This window comes from Ovis canadensis, chromosome 1 (genome assembly GCF_042477335.2).
Source record: "Ovis canadensis isolate MfBH-ARS-UI-01 breed Bighorn chromosome 1, ARS-UI_OviCan_v2, whole genome shotgun sequence".
Lineage (NCBI taxonomy): Eukaryota > Metazoa > Chordata > Mammalia > Artiodactyla > Bovidae > Ovis > Ovis canadensis.
This window is the reverse complement of record NC_091245.1, coordinates 114,179,132-114,199,856: the sequence shown is the minus strand read 5'-3', so window position 1 is coordinate 114,199,856 and position 20,725 is coordinate 114,179,132. Positions and strand designations below refer to the sequence as shown.

Below are 20,725 nucleotides of genomic sequence, written 5' to 3'. Positions count from 1 at the left end.
GCACAGAATCAGACACGACTGAAGCGACTTAGCAGCAGCAGCAGCAGCAGCTTCTAACATAGGAAAAAAATCAAATCAGTGAAGTACCTGAACACCCAAAATGGCAACTCCCAGAAAAAGAACCCACATTCTACTGAGAAATGCTAGCAGAAAGTAACCTTTCACTCCAGCACCTGCAAAACCTATACTACTTACTGAACACCTGAGGAATCAGAAGCAAAACGTTCAATTAGGAGATTTAACAGTGTCAAAAGACAAGCTTGGAAAACCATGGGAAATGGCATATTCAGGGAGGGGCAGGGCAAGACACCCGAGCTGAGTCAGTGAACCTACTACAAAGAACTGAATGATCTGTTAAAGAACATTAAGAGTAGGAGTCAACAGATAAAATTAGTCAAGAAAATGCAGCCTGAGTATCAGAAAATATAATAATGCTATCAGGAAGTATCCCACAGTTATAGTTTAAGAAACATCATGATCATATAATAGTTGACTAGCTGAGAAAATAGATCCTAACTATCCAATATACTAGATTCATTAATAACTGGGGGTATCTTGGTAAGAATCAAATGTGCAGAAATAATTTAGGAAAGCAATATAAAATAGTGACTAAGTTAACAGGCTTTGGAGGTAGACAAACGTAGTTCTTATCCTGCTTCTGACACTCACTAGTTATAAGACTTTGAGCATTCATTTTCTCTCAGCTTCAGTTTCCTTATCTGTGCATCTAAGAGCTTAGCAGAGCACCTCACACAAAATGTTTAATAAATGACAATTGTTCCTATTGTAATAGGAATATATTTTCCAAAGCCAAATATATTTTCCCAAGCCAAATACAGTAGGCTTATACTGTATAAGATTATACTAGGCTTATACTACTTACACTACAAGTACACTCTTATAAGAGACAGTCTAGTTTTTCCAACAACTCAGAAAATCTACCAAGGATTGAAATAAATCTCTAACAGTATATAATTTAAGAGAAGTTCTGCCCTTGGAAAATCAAACGAGAACTTCAGTTCAACAAAGAGAATTGAGATTACACTCTTGCTACTGACAATGATGGTCCAATGAAAAGACGGTCAGTCTGTATTTCCCCCAAATTTTAAAGGTGATGAATGGTGTAGGTTTTAGGTTTGCTAAAGGACTCATTCAGGGAAGTACACAACCCCAAATTCACACTGAAGCTCAAGAACAGTGTAAGTACTACTCTGCTAAGGTAAGAAGATTACTATCCTTATAAGGTAAGGACAAGCTTTCTTTAAACAAACTGGATGATAAAGCTTCTCTACTCTTATTTCGACTACATTCCATTCCTACTCTTCCTGCCACAAAGCCAAACAAAATATCCATAACAAGCAAATTCGGAATTGTATCCGGAGAGCAATCAGGATTATATCCATTTATAAGCGTTAGGTGTAGATGAACAGCAACCTGAAGTCAGGTGCCAGGGTGCTTCGCTTCTCTGCCAATATGGACATCAGCCTCGATCAATAGTGGAAGCTCAGAAAAGGTCTGTCTTCTTTCAGACAAATCAAACGTGTACATACACGCACAAACATTCCACGGCAAGCATCGCCCACATCGCACACTCTGAGAATAAACCTTGCAGCCTTTTTGGTGGTCACGGCCATCCTGCCCTAAGCTTCCTAATGACGTCGTATTCGCCGCACCAAATCATCACCTGGTACTTTCCCAGAGGAAACAGCCAAACAAGATAGTAATTCCAGTCAGGCAGTATTTTACACTCATGTCGCCAGGACAGACACCGACAGGTTCTGCTATACTCTCCTAGGACCACGGACGGAAGCGATGAGTGACCCTCGCTTCCCCGACAGGATTCGTCCACACCTGTCACCGAGAGGGCGCGGAAGCAGGGAGGAAGAAACCTGGAGCCCCCGCTGACACAGTCTCAGATCCCACTCACCCCAGTCTTCATCCGGCCGGTGAGGGAGTCCCGGACTAAAAGGTGACTCCATGGTGCCGGCAACGCCAGCCGGCTCCCCCGAAACACACGTTCCCCTGCCCAGTAACTCGGTGACTAGTCCTGGGACGGCGGCGGCGAACGGACAAACTACTCCGTAACGCTGACGCGACGGTGGCCGATTGGAGACAAACTGCTTCTGCCGCATGAGGGACGTCAGAGCCTGAGCTAGTTTTAAACAAATCGCTGGGCAAGTATTTTTTTCCCTTTTGGAATTTTCGGCATTTTCTGTTCTGCTGTTTTAAGGAAAAAAGAAAGACGCAAACACTACGTCGGTTAAATAAAATATATGGATAATATTTTGAGAAATGGGGAAAAACCCATTCTGAACATCGTCCCCTTTCATTCCACAGTGGAGATATATATCAAAACAAAATTTAAAGACTAAGAAAGTAAATCTGGTTTAATTTTAGTAACTCACTATGAGTGTAAAAATTCTCCATATACACAAATGTGTGGAAGAAAAATGCACAACTACTTTTCCACATTCGTTAGAGCTTCCCCTCTACTGGCACAGCATCTGAGATAAGCAAAAATACTATGAATCGTACTTCTAGAAAGCTTACTTTTACTTAAGCAAATTTAAACACAATAAATATAAAAGATGAACTTTCCAAAAATAAAAATCAGCTCACCGCCTTAAATATACATTTCCAAAGCCTAGCACCTAGCAGAGGGAGTCCTCGAGACCTTACCCTAAGACCTGTAATAATGTAAATTCCCAGTCTTTTTACTACTAAAACGTATGGATCGATTTTGTTTTAAAAAATCCACCTACACCACAAACTCTAACTCAGTTTGATGAAAGAGTTTCAACACCGCTACTTAAAATTTCTTTTTAAAGCATTTCAGCGGTTGAATATTTAATAAAAGCCTCCACCTTAAGGACACGTATGTTCTTTGATGCATGAGACAGGGTGCTCAGGGCTGGTGCACTGGGATGACCCTGAGGGATGGGATGGGGAGGGAGGTGGGAGGGAGGGTCAGAATGGGAACACATCTACACCCATGGCTGACTCATGTGAATATTGTGGCAAAAGCCACCACAATATTACAAAAAGGGAAAAAAGAACACGTATACCTCTAGGACCAAGTGGAATCTTTCCCTCGGTTACTAAACAAAACAAGCGCTTCCCAGAATCCACAAAACTCCTCTTGGCTGGATGATTACTACAGATTACACAATCCGGAATATACAGAATCGCCCTGGGACGCAAACCCCGAAAAAAAAATCACAGAATTATCTTACATTAAAGGTGATTCTTTCTGTCATCGGCTAACTAATCATTTTTCATATCAGGTGAAATTTATAAGGTTTTTACTCTCACCCAACTGCAAATTCAAAAATTGCCACAAAAACGAAAATCACCAAGAATCTTCAATATCCACCACATACATTAGTCTTTTTTTTTTTTTTTTAAGAAAATCGCTGTGACAACTCCAGCAAGTTTTCGGGTTTTAATTTTTTTTATTTTTTATTCAAGTTTATATAATAATAATACAAACCAAACTTTGTGTGCTTACCGCCAAGAATAAAGAAACGTAAACAATTTCCATTTTCACTTCAGGTTTTTCATAAGAAATTAAACATTGCAGATTAAGCTGAGCTACGTTGTTTTCCTCTGCTTCTTTTCCCTTCGTCCACAGACAACTTCCATTACGAATTTTATGGTAACCATTAAAGTCTAGTGTTATGTTTAAATATGTGTATAGATACATACAGTGTTGTTTGGGGGTATTTTAATTTACATAAATGTTTAGCACTAGTCTTCTCCAAGTCACTTTTCTCATTCAACATTATTTTTTTATATGTTTTAACTGTTATATGGCATTTCCATAAATTTTTTCATTTCCCTACTGATGGACATTTGGAAGGTTTCAACATTTTACTGTCACACAAAATATATCCTGGTGTGGGTACCCTTGTGCAGATATGCAAGAATGTCTTTTAAGGTACTTGCTGGCTCATGAAGTAGGAGTACCAAATATTTGCCAAATAATACCAATTTACACTGTCATTAGCAGTGATGAATTCTCACTGCTAGATGTAATCAGGCTTTTATTTTTTGCCTATGAAGGGTGTGACTATAATTTACATTTCCCTGACAATTAAAGAGGTGGTACATCTTCTCATATTCATTAAACTCTATTTCTTCTGTAAATTGCCCATTCATATCTTTCATAAAATTTCCTACTGGATTTTCTTTCTCTCAGTCATGTGTACATTTAACCCGTGTATATGTAGCAAATACTTTCTCTGAGGTTGACATTTGTCTTTGTTTATGGGATTTATGTCCTCTAGGTTTTAATTTCAATGTAGTCAGATTTATCAATCTTTTGTTAATGATCTCTGCTATTTGTATATTGCATAAGAAATCCATCCCTCTCCTGAGGGAATTTTTCTTGCCATATTTTTAGTTTCATTTTACACATCCTTTTTTTAAAAAAAAATTAATTCAGTTATTGCTGACATATTGTAACACTATTGACTTTTTACAGCAATTTTGTATTCAAAAACCTTACTGAATTATGTGCAGTCAAATGCTCAACCATGGAGCTATATCCTCCTTACTGTAAATCCTCTAGGATTTTCTGTGTAGAAAGACTTCTTGTATGTAAACATTAACATTTTTAAATCTAGTTTTTATTTAACATCATTTTAGATGAAGTGAAAGTTGCTTAGTCGTGTCCAATTCTTTGCGACCCCATGGACTATACAGTCCATGGAATTCTCCAGGCCATAGTACTAGAGTGGGTAGCCTTTCCCTTCTCCAGGAGATCCTCCCAACCCAGGGATCCAACCCAGGTCTCCTGCATTGCAGGCAGATTCTTTACATCTGAGCCACAGGGGGAACATATCATTTTAAAATTAAACTTTACTATGGAAATTTTCAAGCAAACAAAAGAATCTGGGGAATTCTTAAGTCTTCATTTGGAGGAACTCCTGGCAGTCCAGTGGCTGGGACTCTGCATTTTCCACCACCGAGCACTTTCACTGCTGTGGTTTGGGTTCAGTCCCTGGTTGGGGAACTAAGATTCCACTGTGCAGGGCCAGAAGAAAACAAAAATATCATTTGTCCTGTAAATTTTTTCACTTGGTGAGATTCCTGATTCTAATATCTAGAGGTTTGATAGGTTTGGGGTTTTTGTTTTTTCATTTGTTTCTGCAAAATCTTTTCTTTGGAGACATTTTTTAAAAGAAACATCAATGTTCATTAAGAAATATGCTGTTTGTAGATCTTTTTAAATCATACCTGTTGAATGTTATCAAATAACTTAATTCATTTGCTTTCAACTTAAACCCTTGGCAGAGAAATAAGATTTCAAAGACTTTCATGTCTAGATCCATACCTAGAACTCTACTCTGGCATCTGGTAATGTCTCTTCCCACAGGTTAAGAATCCATGATGCCAAAGTGATGTGCACAGCCAGGACATATACCCCCTCCAGACACACTTCTGATACACAAATAGCTCCACGCCTTGCTCAGGCCTCTGACCTCCTAAGAACTATGACAGCAGTGTATGCCAGGAGTCTTAGAAATGTGAGGTTAGGAGTCCAAATAATACATATGCACAGGGTCCCCATGGACAAATCCAGGGGTAGGGGAAGAGGGGCAATCTGTGGGTAGGAGCCAACTCACTGCATTGCTATATTTTGTCACGAAACTTCCAGAGTCAGAGAATTCTAAATTCAAACATCTTCTAGGTCATTATGAAGATGTATTTGTCAAGATAAGAGATTAAAATATTTTAATAGCTTAGTAGCTTTAAGTTCTAAATATTAAGATAAATAGAATGTAAACTTCAATTTTGTACTGTCTGAATCCTGCCAATGTTGGTAGAATGCCTGACTAGTGAATTTGTAGCTTAGTTAAAAACTGCATTTCATCAGTACTATTAGATTTTACAATCTGATTGACATTTTCAGTGTACCTTCAAGACAAATGTCACCCTGAACAGTGAACTCAAACAATAAATATAGAGGTTAAAAGATCAGATTTTGGAGTAAGTCAAATCTTACTTCTAATCTAGGTTCACTAGATAGCTATGTAACTTTTGAGGAAGTGACAATCTTCCTGAGCCGGTTATGACTGCAAAATGGGAATAGGGTCTATCTCAGAGCTGTTTTGAGGATTAAATATACATTAAGTGTTTAGGATAGTGACTGACACAAAGTCCTCAATTAATTGCAGCTATTTTAAGAGAAACTGTTGACTGCTAGTGGCTAGGCACTATATAAAGTTGTCAGCATTGTATCACAAAAATCCTCGGAAAAACTCAGATGTGGATCCTATCAATATCTCTATTTTAGGTAAAAACGAATTAAAACTAACGCAAATATCCTTTCAAACAACCCTGTCAGGAGAGCAGAGAGTATATTAATCTCATTTCGTGAAGCAGAAAAGGCAATGGCACCCTACTCCAGTGCTCTTGCCTGGAAAATTCCATGGCTGAAGCCTGGTAGGCTGCAGTCCATGGGGTCCCTATGAGTCGGACACAACTGAGCGACTTCACTTTCACTTTTCACTTTCATGAATTGGAGAAGGAAATGGCAACCCAATCAGTGTTCTTGCCTGGAGAATCCCAGGGACAGGGAGCCTGGTGGGCTGCCGTCTATGGGGTCACACAGTCAGACACAACTGAAACAACTTAGCAGCAGCATTTGGTGAAGACGAAAAATGACTCAATTTTCAAAAGACCTGCTCACTTCCAAGAAGATGGTGATCAGTGGAGCCAGATTAGAGGCACTCTCTAATAATTCTACTTCAGTACTGTTTTCACTGTACCACACTGCCTCTGAAATAAGGTTAATATTGCTGTTTTCAACAAATGTGTAAATTCAAATGTTTTACACTGGTATTCCTAAATATTAAAAAGAATTCTTCTTTGAGAACAAAGGCATAATGGATTTTCTATCTATCCCCCACCCCCTGCCAAAAAAGAAAAAAACAAAACCCTGAAAGACTTTAAATCTGAAAATCTTGCTTAGAGGATGTTTCACAAAATTTCAAAATTTACATTAAGAATAGTCATGTATCCAAAAACGATTCCTCACTGGCAAATACTAATTATCATTCGAAAAAGATACTATTTTGTCAATTCCCCTGGCAACAATGTAAATTACAAGGCAGAGGTTTTATCTAGTTTGTTCAATATATCAACAAATTGCACACAACAGGTGCTTAGTAACTATTTACTGAATTGACAATTATAAATTCAAGTAAAATCTATGTAATTTTGTGTGTCAAATGCCACAGTGTCATGGATAGGTGACTTGAACAGTATGAAACTGCTGCTACTCAACTACTTTTTACCTACAAAGAGGCAAAGGTTCAACCTAATTATTAAAAAAATAATCTTTCTGGAAAACATTACAAAGTAAAGAGGTAAACAGCTATTATGAAAGCTAAGACAGAAATGGAGAAATTTTTTCTCCTAAGAAAAATGTATTAAATGAAAGTTGCCAAAGTCTCCATGTCCTATTCTGAGATACTCTCAAGAGTCAATTGTAACAGTCCCACCCTTTTAAAGAGGATGGTGCTTCACATTTCTTTGCATGTAAAGTAACTTCCATGTTGGTGTTTATGTACATATAGATACACTCACATGTGAAGATATGCAATATGTATTAAGAACATGGACTACTTTATTAGTTAATTCTGATCTCATGTAAATGTTCAAACATCTAATCAGGTGTTTAGATTCTAACTATTATCAATGAGTAAAATAAATTCTAGTCTCCAGAGAGCACATTAAAAAGCTAATCTGGACCTATTTCCCTTTCCCAATACTCTAACACACCAGGCTAAAAAGGGGATTGATATGCAGTTACTCCACATTTAATTTTCTTCATCATTAGAAACATACCTAACATTAATATATTTCTTTAAGCAGACTACTTCCAGAAGTATCTTAAACATGTTTTTCTAAAAACTCAGATAACTGGGATTCCAGAACAAAAATAGAAAGACATTTTAGTCAGCATTTTACTGATGTCCTTTCCTTCTACATTTCCAAGAAAAATCCAGACTCAGGTAGCTTTACTAATGTCCCTTAAAAGAAAATGTCAAAACACATCCAAGCAAATTTGCTTTACATTTCTAGAAATAAAAGGATGTCACTTAAATATGACAGTTTTAAGTTTTCGGACATTATTCTGTCCATCTAGAACTGAGGAATTCAAACTAACATTCCAAAAATCACAACTTTAAGGAAGCAACATATGTGTAATTATGGATGATTTGCATTTTTCTACAGCAGAAACCAACACAAGATTGTAAAGCAATTTTCCTCCAATTAAAAAATTTTTTAAAAGATCAGAAAAAAAATCACAACTTTTAATACATATGAAATAAGGAAAGTATCCAGGTTATAGAAGATTTTAATATCAAAGTATAATTTACATGATTAAAAAGTTCTGACTTCTATACAAAGTAATCTACTTAGACAGTATAAGAAGCTGATAATGTATAATTTCTAAGTAACATCAAATGATTTTATCTTCTCATGTTGCAAATGAAATGTTAATGGCCTAAAAACTACACAATCTGCCACGGATGCCAATAAGGAAGAGTAGCACATATCAGCACGTCATCAAATGTAACAAGTTCCTGTTTTTCTTGTTTGTGATCCCCAAACCGGCAGCATTCTCGTTTCATCCACTCTGCTCTTATGTATTTGAAAAGCGGGTGCTATCCATCTGCCACAGGAGCACTGTTCACCATACCAGTTGAAAGAACCCAACTTGGCATTGCATTTGGGGCAGAGAAGCTAAAAGAAAACAGACATGTTACTTTTTCTTTCACTTTTATATAAAACAAGTAATTCTTTGGTAACACAGATCATGGAAAGACATGGCTCACAGCTTCATGGAGTTCATGATCTAATCAGTGAGATGAAATGTAATGGATAGTAAACTACAATAATTGTTAAGTTTACATTGTACTCTGGGAGTATAGAGAAGGAATAGATTAATTCTAGAATGAAAGGAGAAAAGTGAAGACTGAGGCATGAAATAGAAGGTTTCATGACTGTGGCATATATGGTGACTTTTTTTTTTTTTACCTAAAGACTTAAATTGTTGTTTCTAATTAGCGAGTACTAAGACTAGAGCGTTTCAAGCAAACAGCACAGTAACATGAGCATACCTGATCCACACTTTACATACACTCATCATAAACAAGGTGAAACAGAGAAATCTTTCATTATCCACACACCATATTGTGTGTTTATCTTTAAACCAGCTATAAAGAAAGTCTGTACATAAAACTCAGAACTAAAATTGATTACACAAATATCTACAAGTTTTTAGTTTGACAAAAATACCATATTCCTCAAAACAATTAAACACAGAATTACTGTATGATCCAGTAATTCCAATTCTGGGTATATACTCAAAAGAAATAAAAGCAGGGACCCAAACAGACATTTGTATACCCATGTTCATAGCAGCATTATTCCCAATACCCAAAGGGAGGGCGCAACCCAGATATCCGTGGATAGCTGAGTAGACAAACAAAATGTGGTATACACATAAAATGGAATACTATTCAGCATTAAAAAGGAAGGAAACTCTGACACACGCTCCAACATGGATGAACCTTGGGACCTTATGCCAAGTGCAATAAGCCAGCCACAAATTTATAAGGCACCTGGAGGAGTCATATTCATAAAAGCAGAGAGTAGAACAGTGGTTGCCAGGTACTGGGGAGGAGGCGGTGGGGGATTAGTGTTTAATGGGTATGGCATTTCAACTGGGGAAGATGGTGGTGATGGTTGCACAATGTGAACATTCTCAATACTACTGAATTACACACTAAAAATAGTTAAAATGGTAAATTTATGTTATGACTATTTTACCATAATTTTAAAAAACCATGTTCATAATATATGTATGTTAGGCCACTTGTGCTGTACACCTTCAACTTATTTTTTTTTTTACATCTTCAACTTACACAATGCTGTATATCAATTATATCTCAATAAACTGAAAAAAAAAAACTGTGTATCTCAAAGCTGAGATAAGCAACAGACTGGAGGAAACACCTGCATTATGTGTAACACTAGACTACAGAAACAGCTCCTGAATTCCTTAGAAAAAGACAAAACCCATGGAAATGCACCAAGAAGATGAAGGAAATTTCCTGCAAAACAAAGTATAAATGCCTGATAAGTAGATAAAGATGTTGGTCTCAGCAGTAGTCATAGAGATTCAAATTAAGACACCTTAGGATTAATGAATTTTATCTCATCGACAGGCAAAACCTTACTGATTTTATAATATCCATACGCCAAACGTATGGGGAAATGAGTAAATGCATTCAACGCTAGTGAAAGGCAAATTTGTGTGGGCACTGTTAAGGTCAGCCCAGAATATTAGTAATATTTAAAAATGTACACTCTTCAAGCCAGGAATTCCACTTTTAGGTATATATTCTATACGAAAATAAATTTACAAATAAGTATGCACATATGTGACCTAGAATATTTCACAAAAAAATAGAATAAATGCCTTTATCTTGGGTGCTTCCCAGATTAAATAAAAGCAGCAAGGGAATTCTCTGGGCATCCAATGGTTAAGACTCCACGCTTTCACTGCTGAGGGCCAGGGTTCAATCCCTGGTCAGCAAACCAGGATCCCACAAACCACAAGAGGCAACCAAGATAAATAAAAACAGCAGGGCAAAAACATAAGCCACAAAAGAAAAAACAGATAAAGTGGACTTCAACAGATAGTATCAAGAGTAGGAACTGACTTCTGTACAAGGTTTATTTGGTAGCGATAAAAATGGTGACAGATTCTAAAACCTGTGAACATACTAAAAACCACTGAACTGTACACTTTCCATGGGTGAATTATATGGCAAGTGAATTATATCTCAATAAACCAGCAGCATCTGAAAACATGGGTTTGAATATAGGGTACCCCCTTCTAGGCAAGACATTAACTAATGTAGATTAAGTTTCCTCCTATATAAAATGTGAATATATATATCTGTTCCATTTTATAAAATTATTGTATTCTTCAAATGAAATAGTGAGAGTTTCCTAAAAACTCACTATACAAACTTAGATAATCTTTAAACATCATTACATCTTAGATTAAGAATATCTTTACATTAATATCAAGTAAACCTAAAAGAGTTGTAGCTGTCACAGGATGCTCATATGAGCTGCATTCTTTAGAATTAGTAAGAAATGAAAAAGAATCTCGTAACAAACGTATAAAACTAAAAGAATCAAGAAAACAGAGATACAAAGAGCCAAAGGAGAAAAAAGGAAGATTAAGAAGAAATTTTAAATCTAATTTTAAAATCCATGATTTTCTCTACTTCTTACAAAGCTCAAGTTTTGCTAAATATTTTCTAATTTGTCTTAATTTAAAAAAATATAAACAATAGACTTAAAAGGAATTAACTGAGACCAAAAGCTCTCAACCAAAAAATGGATCATTATTTTAGATCACTTGGTTTTTATTTATCTTTGATAGAATCTTGCCTATACTACAAAGATATAATCTTTAGAAAGAAAGCAGTTAAGATGGAGTAAAACACTAGTTAAAGTATGGTTTAAAATGAAAGAAGGAACAAAACACAGATGACATAATAAAACTAAAGAAAGTAAAATGTGTTCTCACCTGTCCATCCATCACTCCCAACAAAGTGGATTCCATCCACTGTACAGGTTCAATGAAGTAAGATGTACACTGAGCCTGACTCCCTGTGGAAAGCACGGGGGATGCTGTCATCCTCTTGTGGGCAAAGGCTGTAGGACCACTTCCTTCATTATGATCCAAAATGCTAGAACTTCTAAATAAAGATCGCCTGCAACTCCCAAACAAACAAAAACATTAATGATTTCCAAAAGGATGGAAAAATAAATTAAAAGTGCACTATTTCTTAGACAGCAAGTTAATATAACAATGATTATACTGTTTTAATTTTTGATAATCTCTACAAGTAACCAGGTAACTTTTAAGCATTCATATTCTTCTTGAAACCAGATCTGAATATGAAATTTCTGTATTATTCCATTAAACAAATTCTTCCTACAAGATTTTAAGAAACTGAAACTTTCAGTACTTTTCTACTGAGACAAAGTAAAATCTCCAGAGGATACAAAATATTTTACCTGCACTTTCTACATTTGTAGAGACCCCCATCTTTCAATCCTTGTGAAATGGCAGATGGGTCAACAGCAAAGAGTTCTTGAGGTAAGTTCTGCAATTCTACGTAACATAAAATGTATCCATTTGTCAAAATCAACTCTGCATTTTCAGACAAAATTCAGTTTGTGTCAAATTGAGGCAAGTTGCTCAGTGGTAAAGAATCCACATGCCAATACAGAAGACGCAGGTTCGATCCATAGGTTGGGAAGATCCCCGGAAGAAGGAAATGGCAACCCACTCCAGTATCCTTGCCTGGGAAATCCCATGGACAGAGGAGCCAGTCCATGGGGTCACAAGAGAATCAGACACAACTTAGCAACTAAACAACAAAATGCTAATCTCAAAAATTAAAAAAAGTCTCCCCTGTTGAGCAATGAGGACGAGGTGGGAGAGCACAGCAATGCAGCCCTTGGCTTCCAGGCACAGACTGCCTGACTTCAAATTCGAGCCAGCCATTTACAAACCACGTGACCCTGAACAACCTATTTCTTGCTAAACCGTGGTTTCAAAATGAAATAAAAGTACCTGCTTCAAAAGTGAAATAATGCACCTGAAGCATCTAGCGTCAGAGTAAACTACATCTAGAAAAGACTGAATGTGCTGTGCTTAGTTGCTCAGTTGTGTCTGACTCTTGGCAACCCCATGGACTATACAGCCCACCAGGCTCCTCAGTCCATGGGATTTCCAAAAGCAAGAATACTGGAGTAGGTTGTGATGACCTCCTCCAGGCGATCTTCCCAACCCAGGGATGGAATCCAGGTCTACCACATTGCGGGCGGATCCTTTACCCAGGCTGAGCCACCAGGGACACCCACAAAGGACTGAATACATACTGCCAATTATTACTTACCTGGATACTTCTCTGTAACCTTTTGTAAACGATATTGTTTATAAACTGCACTGGAGGTATCTACTTCACAGCCCATTGCCTGGTATAATTTCAGTTGCCACTCAAACCCCTCATTCATCCTGTAAGGGCAAACAGATACAGAGTTAAATTTTCTTTAAATAAAACTGCATCACAAAAGCAGAATTATTACTGTAACAAGTAACTCACTTGGCCTCTGGCTTGACAGACTTAAGGTTTTCATAGGCTTTTTCAAAGGTAAGCTGGTCAGTCTTCATTATAAAAGCGGTTATGACAGTCACACTTCGACTGACCCCTGCATGACTGAAAAAGAAACCTTTAAAATATCAAACAGCAACAATTACAAAAACAAAAAAACCCACCCCCTATAAATGGTAAAGTTTGGGGTCCACTTCTCGTCTGCTTCTTCTAGTCAAGTAAATCCTTTGCCTCTGAAATACTACTGCTGTACAAAAGAAGTATTCCTTTATTTCCTTATTCATTTTTAATTCTGTACCATGTGAATGCATTACCTACTGAAAAATAATTACACTAATTTTTTAACATCTTATAATGGCTTCAGAACAAATCTAAACTCTTTTGCTCTTGGTTTTAAAGGCCCTGGAGATCTGGTCCCAAACTTCTATTTTATCACTACCTTATGTTCTTTATGTAATATTTATAACAAAGGCTGGCTATAAAATTGCTGACTCAGTAAGCGTAAACGTAATTACACTCTTTCTGCCACTGCTACGTACTAATCAAATTTTCTCTCCCCAAATCTCCCCTACATCGGCCACGCCTGCCTCAAACAAAAACAATGAAAACAGCCTGTTCTCCCTCTGAAGTTTGAATAACCTTAACCTCTATTACAATAATCTCTCTTACTACACACCTCGCATCCTAGTCTGCATTTCCTCAGTATGTGTCTGGCTACTCGAGAAGAGATTTAAACTCTTTAGATGTAGAGACTTAGTCATTTATCTGAAGATTCCTCCTACCCTCGAAAACTCAGCGGCTGCAGAATGAACCAACACAAACAAAATGAATGAAAAGCCTGCGCGTCGTCAAGGGACCGTGTCCTGCCCACTCCTCTCTCTGACACAAGCCTACGCAAGAGGGTGGAGGTCCTAGCGGCCCGACAGCCCTGTGGTCCTCTTCTGGGCCCTGGGAGGGAAAGGGTGAGGTGGGCCAGGGTAGAAGCGTGGCGGGTCGCTCTCCCCACGGACCCGACCACTCACCAGTGCACCAGCACCGCGCGGCCCTCGGCGCGAGCCTGGACGATGAAGGCCACACAGCGGTCCAGATGACTGAGCAGGTCGGTCTCGGGTCTGTCCAGCGCTGGCACGAAGAGACTCCGTAGACCCTCGACCCCAGCCCCCGTTTTGAAGTTAGGCTCCTCCGAGTCCACCGTCAGCACTGCCGTGACGCCCGCCTCCCTCAGGTGGTCTGGCTCCGCGACGGCCGCGGCTCCACCCAAGAACAGCCCCGGACGCACTTCCAGCATGTTCCTGGCAGAACCGGCCCGGCTCTGGCCGCTAATCTGGTGCTCGCAGCCATGGCTCCCGTCCTGCGCCTCCAACATGGCGGCGCCCGGAGGCCGGGCTGCGGCGGGCCCTACCACCGAGTAGGCAATCGGCTAGAACGTCCTTATTGTCGGACCAGCCGGTCTGAGTTGCGCCGCTCCTGCCTCGGAGGATTTCGTCGACCGCAGGAACGCGGATTTACTGGGGAAGGTGACGGGGCTTCGGCCTGGGCGGAGCTAAACCCCATTCCACCGGCTTCCGATCGCCGACGCAAGTACCTACAGGGTTTGTCAGGCTCTTAGTGTTGAGATTTTACTACATTTCTGCGGAAGCAGAAAATTGATTCAAGTTGAAATGATGGTGCCACCAACTGAATCAGTACCATAGTCTTATACATTTGAAATACAACACTTTTACAGTACGTATGAAACCATTTGTTTGTAGTTCTCTAGTGACTTTTTACTTTTTTTTCTTTTTGCACCCCCCCTTTTTTTTTATTGGTATGTGACTTCTTGTTGGTGTATATTATTCTGTATATTTGAAAATATTGATCCCATGGTTTTGTGCCAGTGCACTCAAAGACCACCAAGAATCCAAGTGTAGTTTTAAATAAATTGAGTTTATTACTCAATCATGAACTGTATAATTTTGGGAAATGCAGGTCTTAAGACAATGTTTACTTCAGTCGCTCAGCCATGTCCAGCTCTTTGCGACCCCATGAATTGCAGCACGCCAGGCCTCCCTGTCTATCACCAACTCCTGGAGTTCACTCAAACTCATGTCCATTGAGTCGTTGATGCCATCCAGCCATCTCATCCTCTGTCGTCCCCTTCTCCTACCCGCAATCCCTCCCAGCATCAGAGTCTTTTCCAATGAGTCAACTCTTCGCGTGAGGTGGCCAAAATACTGGCGTTTCAGCTTTAGCATCAATCCTTCCAATGAACACCCAGGACTGATCTCCTTTAGAATGGACTGGTTGGATCTCCTTGCAGTCCAAGGGACTCTCAAGAGTCTTCTCCAACACCACAGTTCAAAAGCATCAATTCTTCAGCACTCAGCTTTCTACACAGTCCAACTCTCACATCCATACATGACCACTGGAAAAACTATAGCCTTGACTAGACGGACCTTTGTTGACAAAGTAATGTCTCTGCTTTTGAATATACTATCTGGGTTGGTCATAACTTTTCTTCCAAGCAGTAAGCGTCTTTTAATTTCATGGCTGCAATCACCATCTGCAGTGATTTTGGAGCCCAAAAAAATGAAGTCTGACACTGTTTCCACTGTTTCCCCATCTATTTCCCATGAAGTAATGGGACCAGATGCCGTGATCTTCGTTTTCTGAATGTTGAGCTTTAAGCCAACTTTTTTCACTCTCCTCTTTCACTTTCATCAAGAGGCTTTTTAGGTCCTCTTCACTTTCTGCCATAAGGGTGGTGTCATCTGCATATCTGAGGTTATTGATATTTCTCCCAGAGATATTGATTCCAGCTTGTGATTCTTCCAGCCCAGCGTTTCTCATGATGTACTCTGAATATAAGTTAAATAAGCAGGGTGACAATATACAGCCTTGACGTACTCCTTTTCCTATTTGGAACCAGTCTGTTGTTCCGTGTCCAGTTCTAACTGTTGCTTCCTGACCTCCATACAGGTTTCTCAAGAGGTCAGGTGGTTCCCATCTCTTTCAGAATTTTCCACAGTTTATTGTGATCCACATAGTTAAAGACTTTGGCATAGTCAATAAAGCAGAAATAGATGTTTTTCTGGAACTCTCTTGCTTTTTCCATGATCAGCGGATGTTGGCAGTTTGATCTCTGGTTCCTCTGCCTTTTCTAAAACCAGCTTGAACATCTGGAAGTTCACGGTTCACATATTGCTGAAGCCTGGCTTGGAGAATTTTGAGCATTACTTTACTAGCGTGTGAGATGAGTGCAATTGTGCGGTAGTTTGGGCATTCTTTGTCATTGCTTTTCTTTGGGATTGGAATGAAAACTGACCTTCTCCAGTCCTGTGGTCCCTGCTGAGTTTTCCAAATTTGCTGGCATATTGAGTGCAGCATTTTCACAGCATCATCTTTCAGGATTTGAAATAGTTCAACTGGAATTCCATCACTTCCACTAGCTTTGTTCATAGTGATGCTTTCAGAGGCCCACTTGACTTCACATTCCAGGATGTCTGGCTTTAGGTGAGTGATCTCACCATTGTGATTATCTTGGTCGTGAAGATCTTTTTTGTACAGTTCTTCTGTGTATTCTTGCCACCTCTTCTTAGTATCTTCTGCTTCTGTTACGTCCATACCATTTCTGTCCTTTATTGAGCCCATCTTTGCATGAAATATTTCCTTGATATCTCTAATTTTCTTGAAGAGATCTCTAGTCTTTCCCATTCTGTTGTTTTTCCCCTATTTCTTTGCCTTGATTGCTGAGGAAGGCTTTCTTATCTCTCCTTGCTATTCTTTGGAACTCTGCATTCAGATGCTTATATCTTTCCTTTTCTCCTTTGCTTTTTGCTTCTCTTCTTTTCACAGCTATTTGTAAGGTCTCCCCAGACAGCCATTTTACTTTTTTGCATTTCTTTTCCATGGAGATGGTCTTGATCCCTATCTCCTGTACAATGTCACGAACCTCCGTCCATAGTTCATCAGGCACTCTATCTATCAGATCTAGTCCCATAAATCTATTTCTCACTTCCACTGTATAATCATAAGGGATTTGATAATCATAAAAGAATCATAAGAGAATGTTAGGAAGATCCTATTACAGGATTTTGGGCTTCCCAAGGGGCACCAGTGGTAAAGAACCCGCCTGCCAATGCACCGAGACTTAAAAGACCTGGGTTCAATCTCTTGGGTCCAGAAGATCCTCTGGAGGAGGGCATGGCAACCCACTCCAGTATTCTTGCCTGGAGAATCCCATAGACAGAGGAGCCTGGCGGGCTACAGTCCATAGGGTCGCAAAGAGTTAGACACAACTAAAGCGACTTAGCATGCATACAGGATCTGAGCTTACATTAGATGAGTTAGGGCTAAGGGGCTATGGAAGCAAGACTTTGCTCTGGATTGGATGCTGTCAGGAAGTGGAGGTGATTCTATGATTCAGTATGTTAATAAATCTTACCAAAGGGAAAGAAGGCTAGAGAGACACTAAAGCTGTTATTGGTCAAGAAATAGCAGTCATGGTACTTGCATAATGATGGAAACATGGGGCAATGCAGCAGAATAGAGAGCCCAGAAATAAACCCTTACATATATGCGCAAATGATCTTTGGCAAGGGTACCATGACCAAACAATAGTTTTGTCAACAACTTTTTGGACATGACACCAGAAGCAATAAGTGGGACTATATCAAACTAAAAAGTTTCTGCATAGCAAAAGAAACAGTCAAAAAAAGGAAAGGGCAGTATACAGAATGGGAAAAAATATTTTCAAACCATATATCTGATAAGGAGTTAATATCCAAAATATATAAAGAACTCATACAACTCAACTGCAAATAAAAATAGAAAATGGGCAGAGAAACTGAAAAGATATTTTTTTTTCTAAAGAAGACATACAAATGGCCCACAGGTACATGAAAAGATCCTTAATATCACTACCCAGCAGGGAAATATAAATCAAAACCATGATAAGATATCACCTCACACTTGTTAGTATGGCATTAAAAAAAAAAATAGGTAGCATGTTGGTGAGGCTGATGGAGAAAAGGGAAACCTTGTGCATTGTTGGTGGGACTATAAATGGATATAGCTACTCCGGAAACAGTATGGAAGTTCTTCAAAAACTTAAAAACCAGAGCTACCACATAATGCGGCAATCCCATTTCTGGATATATGTCCAAAGGAAATGAAATTAGAATCTTACAGAGATATCTGCACTCTCGTGTTATTCACAACAGCCAATACATGGAAGTGACCTAAATGTCCATCTAAGCATGGATGGTAAAGATGTGATTTTTTTATATTATGAATATATATTCATATATATGTGAATATATTCAACATATTTGAATATATATATGAATGAATATATATGAATATTGAATGAATGAATATATATGAATATATATTATTTAGCCAAATGAAAGTAGGAAATCCTGCCATTTGTGATAACATGAATAGAACTTTGAGAGCATTATGCTAAGTGAAATAAGTCAGAGAGAGAAAAACAAATGTTGCATCATATCACTTACATGTGGTAACTGAAAAAGCTAACTCAGAAACAGAATACAATAATGGTTGCCTAGGGCTGCAGGGAGGGAGAATTGAAAAGTTGGCCAATTGGTATAGAGTTTATGTTTTTCAATGAAATGGTTAAGAGAGTAAATTTTATGTTTTTTCATCATTTTTTTTAATAGCAGTTAGTCATTTTAGCTAAAATAGAGGTATGTTTGGTATTTTGTAATTGGACAATGTTCATGTTCTATCTTATTCAGACATAATGATGCTGGTCTTTGTCTTACTTCATCATGGTCTCAGAGTTGCCTTGTCTGATGTTGATTTTCTGTGAAGTTGTTTATGTTCAGCAGGACAGGAAAAAACACCTAACTGTGAGTGCCTGGCCAGCTATAGCAACACTAAGGAAGATCTACTTCATAGTACCAAGCCAGCTCCTGGATGCCAGGGGTCTGCTTTTCTCTTTCTCATATATGACTTTATGATTTTCAAAGAGATTGAGACTTGGGGCAGGAACACTTGACCCCCATCTAAGTCAAATGGAGGAAGCAGCAACTACCTGTGCTTGGAAACACTTAAGTGGGCAGCCTGTAGGGATAGAGGAAAAGTGGTATCTTCCCTTACTCCTACCACAGGCTCTGAACCTCTTAAGGGTAAGGACTTTGCCTTTTCATCTTTGGGCTAATGATGCTGATTATTCAATCTTTCAAATGTTAGAAATGATAGGGAAAGGAGTACCAGAAAAGACACTGTACACTTCCCTTTCAGTGTCATATCCTTCCCCATCCCAAAGGCTTTATCTCAAAGGCTCACTCAGTGTTTTTGCTGCAGAGTCATGTTAGCAATCTTCTGAGACCTTGGTTGAATCAACTCAGCCTTTCTCACTTTATGGTCCTGGAAATATCTCCTTTGTGTCAGGCTCTACAGTAGATGCTGAAGCTACAAAATGAATAAGAGTCTTTGCCCTTGAGGAACGTAGAGAAAAACTGGAGTAAAAGATTAAAAAATAGCCTAATAGTGTTTTGACAGGAGCAAGGGCAAATCACTAAGAAGAATGCCAGGGGTGGCATGTATGGAATATATGAAAAATACTGAAATATATGTATCAAACTATTAACAATGGTTATTTCTGGGAGCTGACATGAAGAGACGTACATGATAGGGTTTATACACCTCTTCCTGTATAATTTCTTAATACACTTCTTTCTGTATAACAGTACATGAACCGTGAACTTCCAGATGTTCAAGCTGGATTTAGAAAAGGCAGAGGAACCAGAGATCAAATTGCCCACATCCTCTGTATCATGGAAAAAAACAAGAAAATTCCAGAAAAACATCTACTTCTCCTTTATTGACTATGCCAAAGCCTTTGACTGTGTGGATCACAACAAACTGTGGAAAATTCTTCAAGAGATGGGAATACCAGACCACTTGACCTGCCTCTTGAGAAATCTGTATGCAGGTCAGGAAGCAACAGTTAGAATTGGACACGGAACAACAGACTGGTTCCAAATAGGAAAAGGAGTATGTCAAGACTGTATATTGTCACCCTGCTTATTTAACTTATATGCAGAGTACATCAGGAGAAATGCCTGGCTGGATGAAGCACAAGCTGGAAACAAGATTACCAGGAGAAATATCAATAACCTCAGATATGCCGATGACACCACTCTTATGGCAGAAAGTGAAGAAGAACTAAAGAATCTCTTGATGAAAGTGAAAAAGGAGAGTGAAAAAGTTGGCTTAAAACTCGACATTCAGAAAACTAAGATCATGGCATCTGGTCCCATCACTTCTTGGCAAATAGATGGGGAAACAATGGAAACAGTGACAGACTTTATCTTTGGGGACTCCAAAATCACTGCAGATGGTGACTGCAGCCATGAAATTAAAAGACGTTTGCTCCTTGGGAGACAAGCTATGACCAACCTAGACAGCATATTAAAAAGCAGAGACATTACTTTACCAACAAAGGTCCGTCTAATCAAAGCTATGGTTTTTCCAGGAATCATGTATGGATGTGAGGG

General features: G+C 38.7%; 2 protein-coding genes across 2 annotated transcripts in view; both read right to left on the bottom strand.

The window, feature by feature from the left end:
* Positions 1–2,132, bottom strand: part of ATF6 (activating transcription factor 6) — a 246,416-nt gene extending 244,284 nt beyond the window's left edge. Inside the window, exon 1 of the mRNA XM_069546978.2 lies at positions 1,928–2,132. Within this exon, the coding sequence (XP_069403079.2) occupies positions 1,928–2,132 (205 nt within the window). The remainder of the gene's footprint in view (positions 1–1,927) is intronic.
* A 6,218-nt stretch (positions 2,133–8,350) lies between these two features.
* DUSP12 (dual specificity phosphatase 12) lies at positions 8,351–14,807 on the bottom strand. The gene is made up of 6 exons (XM_069547001.1): positions 14,243–14,807; positions 13,212–13,325; positions 13,005–13,123; positions 12,118–12,214; positions 11,624–11,810; positions 8,351–8,757 (listed from the first exon to the last, which is right to left on the bottom strand). Exons 1-6 carry the CDS (start codon positions 14,584–14,586, stop codon positions 8,581–8,583), a joined length of 1,038 nt encoding a protein of 345 aa, XP_069403102.1. The 5' UTR covers positions 14,587–14,807; the 3' UTR covers positions 8,351–8,580.
* Between the last annotated feature and the right edge of the window lie 5,918 nt (positions 14,808–20,725).

Coding starts and splice junctions, on each gene's coding strand:
- DUSP12 (XM_069547001.1), bottom strand. CDS start 14,586: ATGTTGGAGGCGCAGGACGGGAGCCATGGCTGCGAGCACCAGATTAGC. Junction 13,326..14,242: donor CGCGCGGTGCTGGTGCACTG/GTGAGTGGTCGG, acceptor TTTCTTTTTCAG/TCATGCAGGGGTCAGTCGAA. Junction 8,758..11,623: donor TGGGAGTGATGGATGGACAG/GTGAGAACACAT, acceptor GTTTTCTTTTAG/CTTCTCTGCCCCAAATGCAA.